Source organism: Mytilus trossulus, chromosome 6 (assembly GCF_036588685.1).
Source record: "Mytilus trossulus isolate FHL-02 chromosome 6, PNRI_Mtr1.1.1.hap1, whole genome shotgun sequence".
In the NCBI taxonomy this organism is placed as follows: domain Eukaryota; kingdom Metazoa; phylum Mollusca; class Bivalvia; order Mytilida; family Mytilidae; genus Mytilus; species Mytilus trossulus.
In genome coordinates this window covers 70,779,917-70,801,845 of record NC_086378.1, presented here as the reverse complement: position 1 = coordinate 70,801,845, position 21,929 = coordinate 70,779,917, and the positions used below count along the sequence as shown (strand labels likewise).

The 21,929-nt window shown below is 33.0% G+C and overlaps 1 protein-coding gene across 1 annotated transcript; it reads right to left on the bottom strand.

Annotated features, from left to right (window-relative positions):
* Positions 1-64: 64 nt before the first annotated feature.
* LOC134721777 (protein arginine N-methyltransferase 7-like) lies at positions 65-13,124 on the bottom strand. Its single transcript, XM_063584986.1, has 14 exons — positions 12,852-13,124; positions 11,065-11,101; positions 9,577-9,726; positions 8,777-8,885; positions 7,882-7,994; positions 7,061-7,293; positions 5,428-5,611; positions 5,143-5,273; positions 4,437-4,566; positions 3,140-3,223; positions 2,096-2,233; positions 1,458-1,694; positions 869-1,032; positions 65-356 (listed from the first exon to the last, which is right to left on the bottom strand). Exons 1-14 carry the CDS (start codon positions 13,010-13,012, stop codon positions 80-82), a joined length of 2,148 nt encoding a protein of 715 aa, XP_063441056.1. The 5' UTR covers positions 13,013-13,124; the 3' UTR covers positions 65-79.
* Between the last annotated feature and the right edge of the window lie 8,805 nt (positions 13,125-21,929).

Genomic DNA, 21,929 nt, shown 5'->3' with positions numbered 1-21,929 from the left:
TCTTTTTTGTTGAATTTTGGCATCTTCAAGCTCCTGCAGTGAAGAGAATAATACATGTTTATAAAATTACTTTGTTATTTTATTGACACAATTCTGTAGAAAATGCAAATGCAAAATCATCACTTTTAAAAGGTTCAAATTTTGTTTCAATCTTAATAACACATTGTTTGCTAAGCTTCAAATCCTCTGCAGAAATATGTACTGGTTTCTTCAGTAAGTGTACACCTTGTCTAGAATAATAATCCCATTCTATTTTCTGGTTGATCACAGTTATTTCCCTTGGTCCTGTAGTTATAACATTCCCATCTCCAAAATCAAAATCAGCCCATAACACAACTCCATTACAATTACCATGGCTACAAAATATTTAAAAATGAAACATATATTTAGTTATCAGAAAATTTGTGATACAAAAAAATCCATCCTCTTTATCTGTATTTTACTTGTAAATGGAGTTTTTCTGCCGGTTAATATTATATTCACTCTGTGGTTAACTATTCTAGATTTGTACCAAACTTGGACAAAAGCTAGGATCAAAAAGGACATAATGCGAAATATATTTCTTGAAACTAGCATATGCTCATAAACAAATGCTCTGTCCAAGTTTGATACAAATCCAGAATAGTTTAAGAAAGTTATTAAAATTTCAAAAACATTAACCAAAGAGTGAATATTTGTGGCCACCACTGCTGAGGACAGAATGTAACTTGCTATGTCTTGCTTTTGTGACAAAATTTGTAGGCTTCACAAAATCATGGATTAATTAGAACAAAAGATGAAAACATTCAAATTTAAATTGTGTGTCCTTTAACCAATTGTGAGATAAACAGTATCTATATATTTGATAGGTAGTATTTTCTTAACTTACCTGTTAATGTTCAGTTCTGTGTTGGTTATACAAGGTAATGTTTTTTTGGTTATAAAATCTGTATAATCAAATGTATAGACTTTCTGTATATCACTTCTGGCTTGACAAGGATATTCCCATAATGGCTGTGGTTCTACTATCTCATCTGCTATATCAGACGATGCCTGAAAAAAACCACCATTGCATTTAAATTGAGAATGGAAATGGAGATACTGTATGCCAAAGTGACAACAACTAGAGGAAGAGGGCAGATAACAGTTACTTTCTTTATCTTTTTCCTGAAGATGTGATTTCTATGTTAAAGGGGTCTATAATTCAGTGTGACAGCGTTAGACATACTATTTTTTTCCAAAATTAATAAATTAATGGACCAAATTAATAATTTATCTAAAATTCATCACCCAATATTTTAACATGTAATTTCATCCCTCTTCTAATAATATGTTATGTATTTAATGAAAATTAATGAATTTGGAAGGTGTGTAAAAAAATACAACTCCCACACTAGGGACTATTTTTTTAGACAAAGAAAATTAAATGATTCTAACTGTGTCATTGAGCCAAGCAGTTACAGTATCATATCTGTTACCTCAATTAATTTGTCAAAAATATCCAAATCAAAGCCTTCACAGTTTCCAATAGAAGCTTTTATCTTCCACAGATCTATAAAGTCTACAGCTACAGCATGTATAGTCATTCTACATGGTAAAACTTTTGTCTCGGGATGTAAAACGGTGGCTAAACATTTCACAGAATGCCAGAACTGTATATGATGCCATGGCAACATTGATGTTTGAAAATATGGTTCTCCTACAACTAAGTCAACCTGAAATATTACAACAGTATACATTATATTTTAAGTTTATTTCAGGTCTTTTGAGTATCATTTATAAGATTACAGATGAACTCATTTGTTGACTTGCAATGTTTTATATGCAACTTAAGTTTCAAGAAAAAGCAACAAAAAACTGTCTTATTTATATGGAACGAAATCAGTGTATGACCCTTAAAACATTTAACAAACGTAAATCTGTACTTTTTCCAAGGCATATTGAAATGAAATTGGCCAATGCTAATACAACCCCATTTAGAATACCATTGACCTTCCATTTGTGATTACCCTTGATTTGACCAAATCACAGACTTAAACATATAAACTAAGCAAACATTTCATATTCAATAATGTAACTAGAGTACTTATTATTTGTAACTAGAATATTACTTCACCTTGTTTCCATCCAAATCATCAATGGTAACATCCTCTGGATGTTTCTCTATCACCTTGATCTTTCCACTCAGATTGTTTTCTTCTAAGAATTTGTCAACAATTCTTTTACACAATGGATTAGATTCTACAGTATAAACCTGAAATGAAATTCAGCTAGCTTTATAAGATACACATTTAAATAAAATCACAACAAAATGACTTTTTTAAAGACGATGTTGTTTTATTTTTCTAATTTTTAAACATTCAGTGACAGATGATTACAAAAGTATGAAACAAAATAAATTAGGTGTTGTTTCATTTTTAATAATATTGTAGGAATCTAATAAAGTTTGGAGACTTATTGGTTCTCTTCTACTTCTGCCATTTTAGAATTAGAGTTTGTCTGCACCCCTCCTCTAAAATCCGCTTGGAGATTAACTTAGGGATCCCCAACATATGAGATAGTAATACACAGTTTGGAGTTTGATTTCGCATTTTGGCCCCTATGGATTTTTACTGTATGAAAGTTATTGTGCAATAAAATTCAATTTTAGACAGTTGAGCACTAAATTTGCCTTCAAAGTTGGTTTAGAGGATCATTAAGATTTGGTTTATATGTTTACGGGCTATATTTTGTTTGACTGTCTATATTTTCATAGCTAGACCGACCATAGGTCCAGAAATTTTAATGTAATGTTAATAAACACTTTTTTTCTACACAAGTTTTTGGCGCAAATTTGACCACAAAAGTGAGATGATTATAAGTTTTATATAAATCTGGCAAGAGTTTTACCTGTGAGAGGGCAAACAAGGTCATTTTCCACAAATTTAATGTTACCATTGGTAAAGCTGTTGCTTAAATCTGAATATTTATAAACAAGGCAGTTCTTTCCTCTTTCACTAGTGTACCTCCTAACACCTGCTATTTACAGATTAATTTGATAATGAACAGGATTATAACTAGAGAACTATCAACCAGAACTTATTTATTTTTTGGGATGGAGTATATTGTGATGTATAATTAGAGTAGACTTTTCTTTTTCAATGATGTGCTTGTGTATTACCTTTTTGGCACCAAGTCGCGTGGCTATCAGTGGTAGAAGACTTCCATCACTTATACATAGACATACTGTATCATCTTTAATATTCTATAATGAAAAAAACCCCACTTATTATATGATTGGTTTCAGTAAAATAATGTGATTTAAAAGGGAAATGAAATCTGGAAAAAATGATAGCTTGTGACTTCATACAACAACAGATGTAGCTTGTTGATGATGTAGCATCATACATGTTTAATAAGCATAGAAATGATATAGTTCCTTACATTTTGACCTTTATTTCCATCTTACTGTCAATGTAACAAAAAGAATAACTAATCAAAGAATAAAAATATTGAAAATTATTCCACTCATGACTGGACAACATTATGAATGTATGTGTTGTTTTGTCACTTAATGAATATTTTTCTATATCTAATTTCTTGGATTACTAATCCTACAAACAAAAGTGTCATTTTTTTACCTAATTTATTTTAATGCAAGCTTATAAGTAGTTTTTAGTCTTCTTCAATTGCTGTTAAACAGTAATTATTTTTTTGTTTTCCCTTGTCCTAAGTCAGAAATCTGTTGCCATTCGGTTGTAGTTTGTTGGAGTAGTTCATAAGTGTTTCTCAGTTTTTTTTATAGATTAAACCTTTGGTATTCCTGTGTGAATGGTTTTATACTAGTAATTTGTGGGCCCTTTATAGCTTGCTGTTTTGAGTAAGCCTACACTCTGTGTTGAAGACTGTACTCTGACCTATTGTGGTTTACTTTTTACAAATTGTGACTTGGATGAAGAGTTGGCTCATTGCTACTCATACCACATCTTATATCTTTTTACTTAATTAACATATCTTAAAACAAACATATAAATGATTTTTGGGGACTTTCATTCAAAGGACATGAATGATGACAATCATTACTAAATTTGTATTCACTTTTATATAAATACAAAAATATTTTGATTTATCAAAATAAACAAAGATTTTTTTACAAGGGGAGATAACGCCAATAATTTAATAATTTATTGTTGGTGGTTTTTTTTCTGAAAGTCTTTTATTTATACATTTGATCATTTACAAATATAATTCTCTGATCTATTTTTTTTATAATGATACATACCTACATATAAATTAGAAACATATGTTTCATATTAAAGTTAATTGTCTTGTGTTTCTTTTTTATTATATCTTCATAAATTAATATGTTTGCAGTTTGAATCAAATTGGATTGTATTTAGTTAATGTGTTACATGCATAATAATTCAGCTTTGAAAGATTAAGGTTTTATATAATGACTTAAAGACTGTTATGTGTACCTTTCTCATTGCATCAATAATTATTTGTTTTCTAACTGGGTCATTTATCATTCCAAATCTAGTTCTACTAGTGGCTGTATGTATACCACACAAACAATCTAGTCCACTACTGATCATACTATTTCCATTACTGAAAAGAAAAAATATTCAAATATGACATAAAAATAAAATACATTTATACTTATAGTTTTCATAACAAATGAGAATGGTATATGGCTTTATATCAAAATAATTTAATAACAAGTCCACATTATTCTTTCGTTATCTTTTCTTACACAAAAGAACCAATTTTAGTGGATTGAGAAAAACTTTAATGGATATTTGATTTTTTGATTTTTGCCAATGTCTGCATACAAGCTTATTTAAGTATTTCAATGAACACTTTAATTCATGGTTTCACTTGTACTCAAGATATCCATGAAAGTTGGTATCCCACAAATAAAAATAAATCCACAGTACCTCAAATGAATAGTTCAAAGTAAAAAGGTATCAAAACCAAATGACCTTCATTATGGCCATGCATTGTTGATAGCATGCTAAATCAACTTACATACATACCCATTTAATGCTTTAAAGCTTATAATGAATATTCAAATATTTAATTCATGCGTAACAATCAATGAATGATCTTGAATATACCAACAAATATTAAATCTAAAAAGAGTTTGCATATGAAATAAAACAAGCAAAAGTTGACAAATCTTACCTGTTTTCTTTTGCTACATCAAACCATAAATTGTATTCACTATGGTTACTGATGACCTTCACCTTATCACCTTTATGTACAGGCAAAATGTTACTGGGATAATACACTGCCTGCATCCAGTGATCTCTCCACTGTAAATATATATAGACATAATTTTAAATGCTGTTATCACCATTTTGTTTCTTTTTCATTTTTAATTCCCTCCAAAGATTTAAAGCATAAAACAGTTAACCATCTTTCATAGCAAAACATGTCAGTAGGTTATTGTTTCATTGTCAACTTTACCTGTAATTCCTTAGGATTAGGATGACCCCAGTCAGGTGCACAACTGAGGTCAATTTCCCCATTTGTGTCCATCTGTAAATCCCACCACATCAAAAAGCCATCCACCTGACCATCAGATAAAGCTTCAAAAGAGACTTCCGACTGTCTGTCACTAACTAGAGGTATTTTGCCACTGAAGTCAAATCTGGAAGTATAATAAAAGTCACTTGGTAATGCATTCACACTTCTTTTAATCACTACTGAACAAAATTTGGTACCATATATTGTTATTACTTGCAGTGCAATACTTAAAAATAAGAAAATGTGGAATGAGTGCCAATGAGACAACTCTCCATCCAAGTCACAATTTGTAAAAGTAAATCATTATATGTCAAAGTACAGTCTTTAACAGGGATCCTTAGCTCACACCCTACAGCAAGCTATAAAGGGCCTAAAAAATAATAAATGTACAACCATTCAAACAGGGAAACCAATGGTATAATCTATATAAACAAGAGGTTCTCAAGAGTCTGAATTGCTCACCTTGATTTTTTGGCATTTATCTTTCGTATACGAGTTTAAAGTGTCCAATTTCATCTTACTTTGTTTTTTTGTTTGTTTAATGTATATTAATAAGTGTTTGAAAATGCAGTTTTTTTCATACTTCTTTGCTTTGGGTTTTGAGATATAAGCCAATAACTGCATTTTACCCCTATGTTCTATTTTTAGCTTTGGCAGCCATGTTTTTTTAAGAAACAAAAAATAACAACAGACTTTAGTAAAGATACCCTAAGGATCATTCAGCTCAAATTTGGTTGGAATTGGTTCAGTAGTTTTAGAGGAGAACATTTTTTAAAGTTAGAAAACATGATAAACAAATTGTGTAAAATTGTCCTTAAAGGGCAATAACTCTTTAAGGGGACAATTGACAATTTTGGTCATATGAACTTATTTCTTTGCTGAACCTATTTGTTGTTTGCAGCTTATCTTTATCATTAATACTATTCAAGAAAATAAACAAAAACTGCAAATTTTCCTTAAAATTACCTTAGAAGAAAACAATTTAGTGGCAGCAAACCAACAATGGGTTATTAGATTCATCTCAAAATTGATCAAAAATTCATCTGATAGAACGTTAGTTTATGAACACATAAACCCCATTTCAGATTTGCTCTAACCGATTTGGTTTTTGAGATATAAGCCAAAAACTGCATTTTACCTCTATGTTTTATTTTTAGTCATGGCAGTCATGTTTTTTGAAGAAACAGAAAATTAAACACAAACTTTATTCTAGATACCCTAAGGATCATTTAGCTTAAGTTTGGTTGGAATTGGTTATGTAGTTTCAGAGGAGAAGATGTTCGAAATAGTTTACACCAGACAGACGACGACGATGACAGACGCCAAGTGATGGCTAAAGCTCACACTTCCTTTCAGAACGGTGAGCTTAAAACAAGAAATTAGAAACACTTATGAACCATATCAATAAACAAAAATATTAACATCAGGTTCCTAATAATGGTCATTTGAATACTTATATTTGTCTCTGGTTGGGAGTTCTGACAATGTTTAACTTACCATATCATTATTTATATATTGTGAAGTTCATAAAAACAAAATAAACGAACACAAAAAAATGTGACATTTTGCCTACCTAAATACTTTCAAAGGCTCAGAGAGACAAGTAAATTTATCTCTTGGAAGCTCCTGAAGTTGTAAGTCATGTAATGCAATAGCTCCACTACAACTGGTGATATCTGAAGGGGGTCTGACATCATCACAACCTTGTATTTTGATTGGCTGTATGTCTTTCCATCGACTAATGAACTCTGATGAGACAACTTGTACATACATGTTGGATGATGATGGAACTACTATACAATTTTCCTGAAATATTTTGCAAAATATGTAATTTGGTAATGAAGCAGAAACTCATCTATGCAACAGTTTAGTCCTCTTAGGTGATTTTTTTTGGTCAATTTCCATCTTTTGCTTGAAGCATTCACTTTTGAGGAACTCTTTATATCATTCAGTAATTTTTGAAATTTTTAAGATTACCCGGCAAGTTAAATTTGCATGTAGATTTTGTATCAACCGTACATTCTATCATAATTTAACAGGAATATATGTACATAGTACAATATGTCCTGCTCGCAATATCCTATGTCCATGTTCAGTGTACATCAGATGTTAAGTAACAAACAATTAATCAATTCTTCCATATTCAGTGAGCCATGAAATCAAGGTCAAAATCATTTTTGGTCATAAATCAAAAACTGGTTATGTACATTACAGTAACCCTCGTGGTGTTACTAACCATTTTAGTTGAATCCCATTACATATCATACCAATGATCAATAAGAGTTCATGCTACACCCATATTTAGCATATTGAAATTAATGCAAGAATAAATGGGATATTTATCTTTTTAGCAATCTGCACAGCATTACTAAAACCAATATAACCAGACATTACCTCTAACAATTCTTTGTGAGCATGAGTATATGTTCCGTAGGCACCTTCTCCAATCAGTTCTGTATCAAACACTTCTGTAACCAAGATGTTAGCACGTTGTGACATGTCTCCATCTAAAAAATTGTTTCATATTGATGTACTGGTGATTTCTTATGTTCCAATAAGGTGCATCAATTGGGTTTTATTAACGCTTGCATAGTTTAACAGAAATTTGACAAGTTTTGTGTCAGCTGGTATTACTTTGTGGTATTATAATTACTATTTACCACCTATTTTTTTTTTAATGTAAAAAAAAAAGTACTTTAAAACTGTTACATTGTCAAATGAACCATGAAAATCAGATCAAGGTCACATAAAACCTGCCAGTTGAACATGTACACCTTTAATACTCATTTCAAGAAATATAGTAGCCCTATCACTAATAGTAACCCCTAGTGAGCACTGTCTGAAAGACATGTATACCATGAAAGGATCCCATATACCAAATATAGTAATCCTATATCCCATGATATGCGAGTATTTCACAAAACACTTTTTTAAGCAGTTGACGAATCATGAAAATGAGGTAAAGGACAATGGACAATGGGTGACAGAAACTGTCTTACCGGGTAGTATTCAAGGCATCTACATGCAAGGTATTCAGCATTCAATCATATACCTTCAGAAACATAAAAGCTTTATACAAATAGTTTTTGTCACTAAACAGTAATTCCTGTGATTTGTATTCTGTGATTTTAGTCATAGGTGAGAAAAACTTCAACTTCAATAGGAACTCTTAAAAAAGCAACTCTTTCATTTGGTTTTTGAACTTCTGACATAAATATTGATAATACCAGACAAGGGAGGATCACCAAGCTATGAATGTGAATCTGTACACATAGAGTAAAGTTTCTACCTGGGCCAACTGAAACACCTGTGGAACGTTTTGGTATCAATTTGATTTTGTTTCCATAACCATTTTGTTGTATTATTTTCCTAGCACAATCAGCCATAGGTTTAAATGCCTGAAAATAACAGAAGATAAAATGAATATGTGAATAATATATAAATATAAACATCCATTATGGATGTTAACTACTGATCTGACTGTTTCACATATCAGTTCTGTTTATTTTCAATTAATATATAATAAGGTATAATATGCTAAATGATGTAATCAACCAGTTTTTCTTCTTCAATACTTTGAAATTATTAACAAATCATTTGATGTATAATTTTTATTCAAATCCATGCATTTTTTAGCACTTTAAAGGTCTTTGACATTTGTAGATAGATATTTTGTATAACTGTAATATTCTTTAATTCAGTCTTTTATTTTGCATGTTTAAAATGCTCTTTTCTTTATATCATGTGTCCTTTCAACAGTTGCTAACCAAGAGTTACAACCCAGTTCTGTCCTCTCCACTTTCTGAAATCTACTAAGAAACTAACTGTATTGTACTTTAAGCTCTGATGTCATCAATTGATGATGTGAAGGTTGATAATTAAGTTTACTGGAGACACATTAGTAAATGAGTATTTCTGAACCTCAAAAACATAATATTGTTATCTCCATTCTAATGAAACTGTCAGAAAACAATGTCCAATCAAATATTTAAAATTTGTCATAAATTGTAAATTGATGCCATGAACATTGATGACGTTATCCAATCAAAATGAATGTTCCAAACCATGGTGCATTAAAATAAGCATTACCTCACAAGCTGTGACTGTATCTGCTCCTAAGGAAGCTGCCATCATTGACAACAGTCCAGTACCAGTACCAATGTCAAGGACATGCACTTTTTCACCTTTATCACGTTTCAACTGAATAGCCTTTCCCAAAGCTAAGAAATATTTTTTGTTCTGAAAATAAGATATGTCCAAAGGACAAGGTACATGTATGATAAGGCCCATATTTTGCCCTCCTATTTTCTCATTTTCATAATTATGCTTTGGAAACCTACTTATCACGTTAAAATATTCCCGTAGGTTTGAAGTTTATCTGTACATTTGCTGTATGAACTTCAAAACCCTAAATTTCAGAAAATTGGTGAGTTTAGGGGGTAAAAGGGCATCAATAACACAAAAAGAAGGCAAAATAACGATTTTTTGCCATTGTTTCTTAAAATTCAAAAGCATGCCTACGTGACCCTGAAAAAATTATTGCGATTTAGACATTTCTCATGACACTGGAATAAAAAAATTACTGGGTCACGTTGGCGCAGACACTAAAATGACAATTTATTTTAAAATCACCTGCAAAATGAATAATAATTACAATATTTGAATAATAACAGAAAGTTAACCCCCCTCACCTCTCCCAGTTGCAAAAAATTAGTGGTTTTGAAGTTCATCCAAACAAACTTCAAACATCAGGGAATGTTTTAACATAAAAAGTAGCTTTCCAAAACAGGATTTGAAAAATGAGAAAATAAGGGGGCCAAAAACAGGCCTTATCGTACCTTGTCCTTCACTACACTATTTCAAACTAGTAAATCTTATAGGTTTTAAATGTGTCTCACTTGAGATCAACTACATGTATTTTTCAAGATAATATTGGTCTCTAAATAATTTGATAATAGAAAAGATGAGTAAGGAATTTGTCATTTTTCTTTAAGGAACCAAAACTTCTGCATCATACCTGTTAATCTACCTGGAATAATATTCAAGTCAGGAGCCTGTAATTTAGTGGTTGTCATTTGTTGATGTGTTATATTTTAGTTTTTCATTCATTTTTTTGTACATAAATAGGCTCTGATGTTTAAATTGTTTTACATTTATTATTTCAGGGCCTTTTATAGCTGACTATGTTATATGTGCTTTGCTAATTGTTGAAGGCAATATTGTTAATTTCTGTGTCATTTGGTCTCTTGCAGAGAGTTGTCTCATTGGCAATCATACCACAGGTAAATATCTAGATTTCCCTTGGCCATGTATAGGTACCAGTAAATGTCGAGTAGATATCACACAAACTTTTTCCAGTGGCAATCCAAATTTCCCCAACCATCATCCCAGATAGCCTCTATTGTTTCAACCTACTTATGGTATTTATTGTGAACTTGTTCTCGTCCTGAATATGCATGAAATATTTGCCACTAGACGGTAAGCAACCAACAATCAATCAATCAACAAAGAGGTAAATGTCTAGTAGATATGTCCTTGAAGATGTTGAGTAGATAATAAGTATGAGGTGACACTTACCCGTTCTGTATCATGTAACATATCTGCATATGCTGACCTGTAAAAGTAAAAGAACATAGAAACACAAGAGTGCACACGCTGAAATGTCTCGCCTTCTTTACTAAGCATTGATATTATGTTGATAGTCCTAAGTATAAAGCTTTATTAAAGCTTTATACTTAGGACTATTATTACAACTGTCACATAAACTTAACATTAACCAAGATAACTAAATAAAGACCAATGAACCATAAGAATGAGGTCAAGGTCATATGAACCATACCAGGCAGACTGTTGGTTTTCCTGTTTGAATGGTTTTACACTAGTAATTTTGGGGCCCTTTATAGCTTGTTGTTCGGTGTGAGCCAAGGCTCCGTGTGATGAAGGCCGTACTTTAACCTATAATGGTTTACTTTTTAAATTGTTATTTGGATGGAGAGTTGTCTCATTGGCACTCACACCACATCTTCCTATATCTATATACAGCTAACAATGCGTCTATACAACAATTATAGTTGACCTATTACTTATAGTTTAAGAAAAATAGACTAAAACACAAAAACTTAACACTGATCAATGAACCGTGAAAATGAGGTCAAGGTCAAATAAAACCTGCACCACTGACAAATAGATCATAAAATATTTCTATACACCAAATATAGTTGATCTATGGCTTATAGTATTAGATAAAAGAGACCAAAACTCAAAAACTTAACTTTGACCGTTGAATCATGAAAATGAGGTCAAGGTCAGATGACATCTGCCTGCTAGACATGTGCACCTTACAATCATTCCATACAACAAATATAGTAGACCTATTGCATAAAGTATGAGAACAACAGACCAAAACACAAAAACTTAACTATAACCACTGAACCATGAAAATGAGGTCAAGGTCAGATGACACCTGCCAGTTGGACATGTACACCTTACAGTCCTTCCATACACCGAATATACTAGCCCTTTTGCTTACAGTATCTGAGATATGGACTTGACCACCAAAACTTAACCTTGTTCACTGAGCCATGAAATGAGGTCGAGGTCAAGTGAAAACTGTCTGACGGGCATGAGGACCTTGCAAGGTACGCACATACCAAATATAGTTATCCTATTACTTATAATAAGAGAGAATTCAACATTACAAAAAATCTGAACTTGTTTTTCAAGTGGTCACTGAATCATGAAAATGAGGTCAAGGACATTGGACCTGTGACTGATGGAAACTTCATGACATGAGGCATCTATATATAAAGTATGAAGCATCCAGGTCTTCCACCTTCTTAAATATAAAGCTTTTAAGAAGTTAGCTAACGCTGCCGCCGCCGTAGCCGCCGGATCACTATCCCTATGTTAAGCTTTCTGCAACAAAAGTTGCAGGCTCAACAAAAAGCGAAAGAAATGTTTAAAACCAAAATCTGATAATTTGACATATAATGAGATACACCAATAAAGGAATATTGTACATGAGTAATGCAGTTTTTCACCCTGAATATTTATTTAAAAAATATTACAGTTGAGCATCTTTTTTCATTTACAATACCATGCTTTGATGATCACCTTTTATTACTATATATCAAAGTGTGAATTACACTTCAATTGAAATATCATCCACCTGTTCTGTTATACGGATAAAAAGGGGGGCTTTTAGTATTTTGGTAATAAACTATAAAGACACTTGTTTATCTTTATCAAACACGATACATATTTTTTAAATCTAGTGGTGCTTTCATCATGCTCAATTACGAACATGTCATTGTAAAAGCACGTACTGTACGTCTGTGATCTGTACAAAAAATAATTTATCATACCTTGCTATTTCTTGATGATAGTCATAGTTTTCATCTTGCATCACCCAGGATGACTTCCCGCTAATATGATTGATACTGGAGACAAAACTGCTCATGTTTGAATGTGATTCAAATCTATAATAACATATTAAACGAGAAAATGAAAAGGTAAACAACTTCATGTGGGGGAGAAATGGGGGCTGACATATTGAACTATCTAAAACCCGGAGTACGTCCCAGAGAGCGGGCTGTTAAAAAAATAGATTTGTTCAACACTTGACATATATAACTAGCTATTATATGTTTGTTGCCAAAATCATATCTGAAGAAGAAGAAAAATAATTAAACAATATATATAATCATTTTTTGCCCCTGAATAGATGATCGCTATTTTGGGATCTGCAACACTTGACCCTAGCTGGGCCGGACACCTCAAGTTTAAAATAGTCACAGAACAAACCTAACGATAGAAAACTACATAAACAAATTCTCGATTCAACACAGTTTTAGTAGTCTCTGTGCTAAATAAGTGCTTAAACCATTAATTTTTACAACTATCCTCCGTTTATTTTGGATATATCATAATGAGACAGCAACCCCTGAGTGATGAGTAAAAAGCCCAAAGGAACATGATTCTTCTTCATTAGACAATGCAGTAATGCAGTATTTCAAGCTCTAAACATACCTTTGTCTACAGTTAACAGCTACATGTTGGAAGAACCTATCAGAATAACGGGAATTTTTGTCAATGCCTGAGACAGTAACGCGGCATAATTCAAACAATATAGAGACACATCTCGTAGAGGACAACCTGCAGAGACCTGCCAACTATCCCGATTTATGGGGATATCCTCATTCAGGTTCCAGTGCCATATAAACTGAACACACAAAGTACCCTCTTGGGGAAGATCAAGTAATCACATAATCATAACTTTGAATTTGTTGCCTACTTATATAATCACATAACCATATATATATTTTTTAACGATAATCAAATAATCAATTTGCAGTAATCATGAATTATTTGGTCTAATGATCAAATAATTGCTAGAAAAACGACCAAGTAATCACTTAATCAAAACCCCCATGATGATGGGAGGTTTTTAAAACGTAAAGACTTTGACTGGCTATACAGTGCAGTGGCGAGTCCAGGGGGAGGCTCATGATTCCAGGGGTTGGAACCCCAACTTTTTTTGACGATCAATGCATTTGAATGGAGATATGTATTTGGACCCCCTTTTTGTCCTGGGTTGGGACCCCCCCCCCCTTTTTGAAATGGCTGAACCCGCCCCTGCAGCGGCACGGTCGGTATACGTGACTGATAAACACGAAAACATGACATGACAATCCCGTTCGGTGTTTAGTATTACTAGAACACACCCGCGAAATCGCGGGTATATACAGCTTGTGGACTGTTGTAGGATGATTTTTTTTGGTAACAGATAGTATGTATGGGAAATTTCATAAAAGGTATCAACAGCCTTCTCCCTTGTTCAAAAGTCCGATATTTGTTTCCTATCTGTTAAATTCAAATATTTTCGTGTGTCTGGCCTCAGACCATAATTATTCTCCTCCTTTGCTACAATGCTGCTTTTGGTAAAAGTCAAATAAAATTAACAATTTGCACCGTTTCAAACATGAAATAAATCTAACTGCTTATATATAGACCATCATTAGTCTAATAAAATATGCTTCTTGGACAATCCGTCAGTGTTTTTTTTTCTTTTCTTTTGAGAGCCTCATTAAGATGTCAATGGTAGGATATGCATCATGTATAAATGACTAAGGCTAATTTGAAGGGTGGTCGGAGGGGTCCTGATCCCGAAATCCCGCGCTTAAAACCATGTAATCCAGAATTAAAAGAAATGCATATCCCGAAATCACGAAATCGAAAAATATATTTCCGGACCCAGTAAGGATCAATCCCCAAATCCCGAGCTTAAAAATACACGATCCCGACGCCCCGAAAAAAGCTCGCCTACTTTTAATCTCTACCTTACTTTCATTTTTGCCAAATCACTATTTTCCCTTTCAACAATAAATTTTTATGTCCCATTTATGGGCATTATGTTTTCAGGCTAGTCTGTCCGTCCGTCCGTCCGTCCATGTCTGTCCCGCTTCAGGTTAAAGTTTTTGGTCGAGGTAGTTTTAGATGACGTTAAGCATGTTTTACTTATTTTAATATATATGCAAGTGGTATAACCCCTTAAGTAGTAAACATTTCAATGAAAACAGTAGACAGAATCAGGGCCGACATTCTATACTAACATAAAAAGTCCATGACAGAATACAGATAGTCTCTATATATTGAAGTATTATAATCGTAGTTTACATGTAGATAAACGCGAAAAATATTTATCTTCTCTAAGGAGGTATAATAGTTGTGGTTCTTGTGATCTAAACACCGTGATATGAAACGCAAAAAAATAATTGTCCTCTCTAAGAATGTATTATAGTTTATGATAAATGATTATTGCGATCTAAACACCATGATATGGAGAACGCTCTGAATGGCTTATTTTTTTCACTCCATTTTTGTTATCCATCATACGATTGGTTGTACTTGCGTCAAATATTTTACTTATTATATATATATACGAGTCTAAATTGAAAACTACTTTCAAACCTATGACTGCGTTGGATAAAAACCGCAATTTTTATACGTGTGCATGTCAAACAAATTTCGTTGTAGAAGGGTCTAAAAACAGCACAAACAACATTTTCCAAAAGACCAAAAGAGTGAAAAAGTATATTTAAACAAAACGCATTTGACTAACAGGTCGAACAACTGATGTTCTTTAACCCTGCTGACTGCCATTGGCGATTGCCAAATAAAATTGATCACAAGATGTAACAAAAAGGATATAAATATAAATTTAATACGTGACAGAAAAGAAAAAAAAATTGTTAACTTGTGGACAGGATGTTGTGCCACAAACATTCGGTGTCAATATTTCTTTAGTACACCATATCCGGATTTCGACAATAAATGTCTCTTCAGTGATGTTAGGGATCGAAACGGTATTTAGAAGGCCATATAAAAAGTACCCTCATTTTTAGATTAACTCTTGAATTTTAAGAGTCAATATATAGGATGAACGGATCATATAAACCGGAGGGAAAATATGATACATGCCCAAACAAAAAATTAGTGTTGTCAAATCGTACACTTTTGCCTAACCGGTTACTCGGATAATCGTTCGACCGATTAACCGGTTAACCGGTAGTTTTAAGTTGTCGTTCGAAAGCCTTTTCAATAGTACCATACATGTACACATAGTTATAAGATGTGGTATAAGTGTCAATTTGACAACCTTTCATCCAAGTCATAATACTACGATTAAAGAATTGAAGTTTGTCCTTTGGCATTATAAGGCTTTATCTTACATTGATCTTTTGATGTAGTCCCTTAGTTTGCATTTCACAATTTTTAAGGTAGCATTTCGTTTAAAGAAAGACTAAACCTTGCACTACTGAGGTCACACATTTAGATGTTTACACAATATTAGATCAAAAACGAAATAATGAACTAATTAGTAAAATTTAATCGCATCTCTGATTTAAAGTTATTGTTAAAAACACATGTTTACCCATTATGTTTCTTTAAGCTCCTGCCCCGAGCTCTAATTAATTTCATGTATTTAGGATCAACAATAGCAATCAATATACTGGGCAATTGATCTGTCAAATAAATAACCACGACGACAATTTTAAAATAAAACATAACTATTTAATGATTTCCATGCAAATTTATATCAATACTATCAAAATTGAAAAAAAGTCCGGTTAACCGGTTAGCGTGTTTGGTGTTCGGTCGTTTGACCGGTTAACCGTTGACAACACTACAAAAAATATAAACGAGTCTAAATTGAAAACTACGTTCAAACCTATGACTGCGTTGGATAAAAACCGCAATTTTTATACGTGTGCATGTCAAACAAATTTCGTTGTAGAAGGGTCTAAAAACAGCACAAACAACATTTTCTAAAAGACCAAAAGAGTGAAAAAGTATATTTAAACAAAACGCATTTGACTAACAGGTCGAACAACTGATGTTCTTTAACCCTGCTGACTGCCATTGGCGATTGCCAAATAAAATTGATCACAAGATGTAACAAAAAGGATCTTAATATAAATTTAATACGTGACAGAAAGAAAAAAAAATGTTGTTAACTTGTGGACAGGATGTTGTGCCACAAACGTTCGGTGTCAATATTTCTTTAGTACACCATATCCGGATTTCGACAATAAATGTCTCTTCAGTGATGTTAGAGATCGAAACGGTATTTAGAAGGCCATATAAAAAGTACCCTAATTTTTAGAGAAAGTACCCTCATTTTTAGATTAACTCTTGAATTTTAAGAGTCAATATATAGGATGAACGGATATATATATATATATATATATATATATATAACAAGTCTAAAAGAATACAACATCACCAAAAACACAATAAAACGAACAATATGTTAGATATTTCGGATAACAGATATCCTTCTTCGGTAATTGCACGATGAAAAATGAATCATGTCAATTCAAATTAAGACTCTATCAAAATCTTGATTTATACAATTTAAGCGAACGCTGGAACAATTTTAAAATTTTCAAACACACCGCAAAGACTACAAAAATATGCCAAAAATAAAAAAAGTTATTTACGATGTGAACTGGCACAACTCTAAATTCCCAAAGGTGTTGACAGTTGAGATGTTAAACAACTGCGTGGAAATACAGTCCCAATAAACAGTCCTGACCGATCTAAACTGGTATGATATTTAAAATATGACAACGGTAGGGCAGTTGCATCAGAGACTGCGTATTTAAACATCTAAAAAATATAGTAATTTGATGATAAGAAAATTGAGTAATAAATGTTTACTAAGGTTAAGTAATAGAACGTGGCTGCGTACTTACACATCCTTGCCAACTGTAATCAAAACTTATATAATTCAAAAATTCCTGAAAGTGTAAGGGTCCAGTACGGAAGCCGTAGTAACTGGCCACAAGTGATGACAGGAAATTAGTGATGGTAGGAAAAATGAGTGACTCTTCTATGTTTTTTCATTAATGCCCTCTGGGGAAACTGTCCTAAGCTTTCTTATCCAAAAACTTTCCCGAGCAAGTCTGTCGGCCTTTGACCAATCCTCGTTGTGATCTATGATAGTGATGGTAAGTTTTTTAAGATCAGCTTGGGCATGCCCATGTGATCTTAAATGACGACTTACGGGGAGGTCGGGCTTGCATGTGTAGTCGCTACGATGACCATTCATGCGTTTGTTGAATGGCTGTTCTGTCTCGCCAACATACTGCATGCCACATCGACACTGAAGAATGTATACAACATTCTGGGTTTTGCAAGTTACATTACAAAATATTGTGTACACAGACCCAGTGGAGTGGCAAGTAAATGTTTGAGTATTCACTATTTGTTGGCAAGTCAGACATCGTTTGTTACCACACGACTTGCACCATCCTGTAGTTGAACAGCTTTTATTAGAGGAGACGGCAGCTTTTACAAATAAGTCTTTTAGACTTGCTGGTCTCCGAAAAGCTGAATATATATACTAGAGCACACCCGTGATATCGCGGGTCCGTGACTGAATTAAAGTATATAACTATGCGCAAGCCTTATTTTAGTATAGTATTGTCATCTGATAAAGTCATGCCGATTTTAAGATACACAGTTTTCTCTGCTTTCAAATCTTTCTATTTGAACCCGTCGAACTGGAACTTATCAATTATTGGTAACATTAATTAATCGGAAACGTGACAAAAGGTCCTGGAATGGGGTATTTTTTAATCAACAGATTTGTCCTATATTAGTTATAAATAAAGTTGAGTACTTTGATTCGCTGTTTAACGTCATACCCGCTGACAAATTGAAAACTGTACCTATACGCCTTATTTTTAGTCCAGATGTTTAGTATTCGTATTGTTACATGTAACCTCTTAGAAAGTCTTACTGATTAAAATACTACAATAGGTAACAATTTGACAATTTAGTAGTGTCAACCCTGTGATTATGACCCGTGCATATAGCATATTAATCCTGAATACACCGTTTGGTGGTGCGCCTGTCAGATGCGGAACGTACAGAAATGGTAATAGGTAACAGGTGACAATACTATTGGTATCGGACTCGACCCGGAACTTCTTAATTATTGGCAATATTAATTACGTGGAAAACAAAAGGACCTGGAGTGATGTAATTTTTAATCTACACCTTTGTACTATATTAGTTGTATATAAAGTTGAATTCTTTGATTCGTCGATTTTAAGTGATGACGGCTGACAAATTGGACCTCGTCTTTTTAGTATTATAGATATATATACAACTCGTCTAAACATCAACCCAACAATGTTAGATCTGTAAATTTGCTTTCGCAAATTTTTGGTTCTTCCCTCGCCGGGATTCGAACCCATGCTACTGTGATATCGTGACACCAAATCGCCTGCACTGCAGCCGTCCCACTAGACCACATGACCACCTGGGCTCTCACAAAAAGAGCCTTCGGTGGGCATGTGTTACCTTTCCACGTCAGTTTTAATCTAGCGGCGTACTACAGTACATGATATATAAGGCATGAAGATGTTATTGTTACAGATCAGCTAAATTATCTATAGTAAAGGATCCTACAAATTAATGTAAGATACAGTCACAGAAAATAATTATATTCCTAAGTACGTCTGAGTCAGTGACATACCAGTTGTATATATATATATCGATCCCTAACATCACTGAAGAGACATCTATTGTCGAAATCCGGATCTGGTGTACTAAAATATATTGACACCGTATGTTTGTGGCATAACATCGCGGCCACAAGTTTAAAAAGTTTTTCTGTTTAGTATTAAATTTATTTAGATCCATTTTGTTACATCTTGTGATCAATTTTATTTGGCAATCGCCAATGGCAGTCAGCAGGGTTAAAGAACATCAGTTGTTCGACCTGTTAGTCAAATGCGTTTTGTTTAAATACACTTTTTCACTTTTTTGGTCTTTTGGAAAATGTTGTTTGTGCTGTTTTTAGACCCTTCTACAACGAAATTTGTTTAACATGCACACGTATAAAAATTGCGGTTTTTATCCAACGCAATCATAGGTTTGAACGTAGTTTTCAATTTAGACTCGTTTATATTTTTTGTTTGGGCTTTGTATCATATTTCCCCTCCGGTTTATATGATCCGTTCATCCTATATTGACTCTTTAAATTCAAGAGTTTATCTAAAAAATGAGGGTACTTTTTCTAAAAATGAGGATACTCTTTATATGGCCTTCCAAATACCGTTTCGATCCCTAACATCACTGAAGAGACATCTATTGTCGAAATCCGGATCTGGTGTACTAAAATATATTGACACCGTATGTTTGTGGCATAACATCGCGGCCACAAGTTTAAAAAGTTTTTCTGTTTAGTATTAAATTTATTTAGATCCATTTTGTTACATCTTGTGATCAATTTTATTTGGCAATCGCCAATGGCAGTCAGCAGGGTTAAAGAACATCAGTTGTTCGACCTGTTAGTCAAATGCGTTTTGTTTAAATACACTTTTTCACTTTTTTGGTCTTTTGGAAAATGTTGTTTGTGCTGTTTTTAGACCCTTCTACAACGAAATTTGTTTAACATGCACACGTATAAAAATTGCGGTTTTTATCCAACGCAATCATAGGTTTGAACGTAGTTTTCAATTTAGACTCGTTTATATTTTTTGTTTGGGCTTTGTATCATATTTCCCCTCCGGTTTATATGATCCGTTCATCCTATATTGACTCTTTAAATTCAAGAGTTTATCTAAAAAATGAGGGTACTTTTTCTAAAAATGAGGATACTCTTTATATGGCCTTCCAAATACCGTTTCGATCCCTAACATCACTGAAGAGACATCTATTGTCGAAATCCGGATCTGGTGTACTAAAATATATTGACACCGTATGTTTGTGGCATAACATCGCGGCCACAAGTTTAAAAAGTTTTTCTGTTTAGTATTAAATTTATTTAGATCCATTTTGTTACATCTTGTGATCAATTTTATTTGGCAATCGCCAATGGCAGTCAGCAGGGTTAAAGAACATCAGTTGTTCGACCTGTTAGTCAAATGCGTTTTGTTTAAATACACTTTTTCACTTTTTTGGTCTTTTGGAAAATGTTGTTTGTGCTGTTTTTAGACCCTTCTACAACGAAATTTGTTTAACATGCACACGTATAAAAATTGCGGTTTTTATCCAACGCAATCATAGGTTTGAACGTAGTTTTCAATTTAGACTCGTTTATATTTTTTGTTTGGGCTTTGTATCATATTTCCCCTCCGGTTTATATGATCCGTTCATCCTATATTGACTCTTTAAATTCAAGAGTTTATCTAAAAAATGAGGGTACTTTTTCTAAAAATGAGGATACTCTTTATATGGCCTTCCAAATACCGTTTCGATCCCTAACATCACTGAAGAGACATCTATTGTCGAAATCCGGATCTGGTGTACTAAAATATATTGACACCGTATGTTTGTGGCATAACATCGCGGCCACAAGTTTAAAAAGTTTTTCTGTTTAGTATTAAATTTATTTAGATCCATTTTGTTACATCTTGTGATCAATTTTATTTGGCAATCGCCAATGGCAGTCAGCAGGGTTAAAGAACATCAGTTGTTCGACCTGTTAGTCAAATGCGTTTTGTTTAAATACACTTTTTCACTTTTTTGGTCTTTTGGAAAATGTTGTTTGTGCTGTTTTTAGACCCTTCTACAACGAAATTTGTTTAACATGCACACGTATAAAAATTGCGGTTTTTATCCAACGCAATCATAGGTTTGAACGTAGTTTTCAATTTAGACTCGTATATATATATATATATATATATATAAGTACGTCTGAGTCAGGGACAACCCTATATATATACAACTGGTATGACCCCTTAAATAGTAAACATTTCAAAGAAAACAGTAGACAAAATACAGAGAGTCTATATATTAAAGTATCATAATCGTAGTTTACATATAGATAAACGCGAAAAATAATTATTGTCCTCTATAAGGAGGTATAATAGTTGTGGTTCATGCGATCTAAGCCCCATGCTATGGAGAACGCTCTGATTGGCTTA

Bases quoted from the DNA above. Each gene is read 5' to 3' on its own strand.
- LOC134721777 (XM_063584986.1), bottom strand. From the start codon at position 13,012: ATGAAGTTGTTTACCTTTTCATTTTCTCGTTTAATATGTTATTATAGA. The intron at 7,294-7,881 runs GTAATGTCTGGT...AAAATATTTCAG, and splicing joins CTCACAAAGAATTGTTAGAG to GAAAATTGTATAGTAGTTCC. The intron at 357-868 runs GTAAGTTAAGAA...AATATTTTGTAG, and splicing joins ACAGAACTGAACATTAACAG to CCATGGTAATTGTAATGGAG.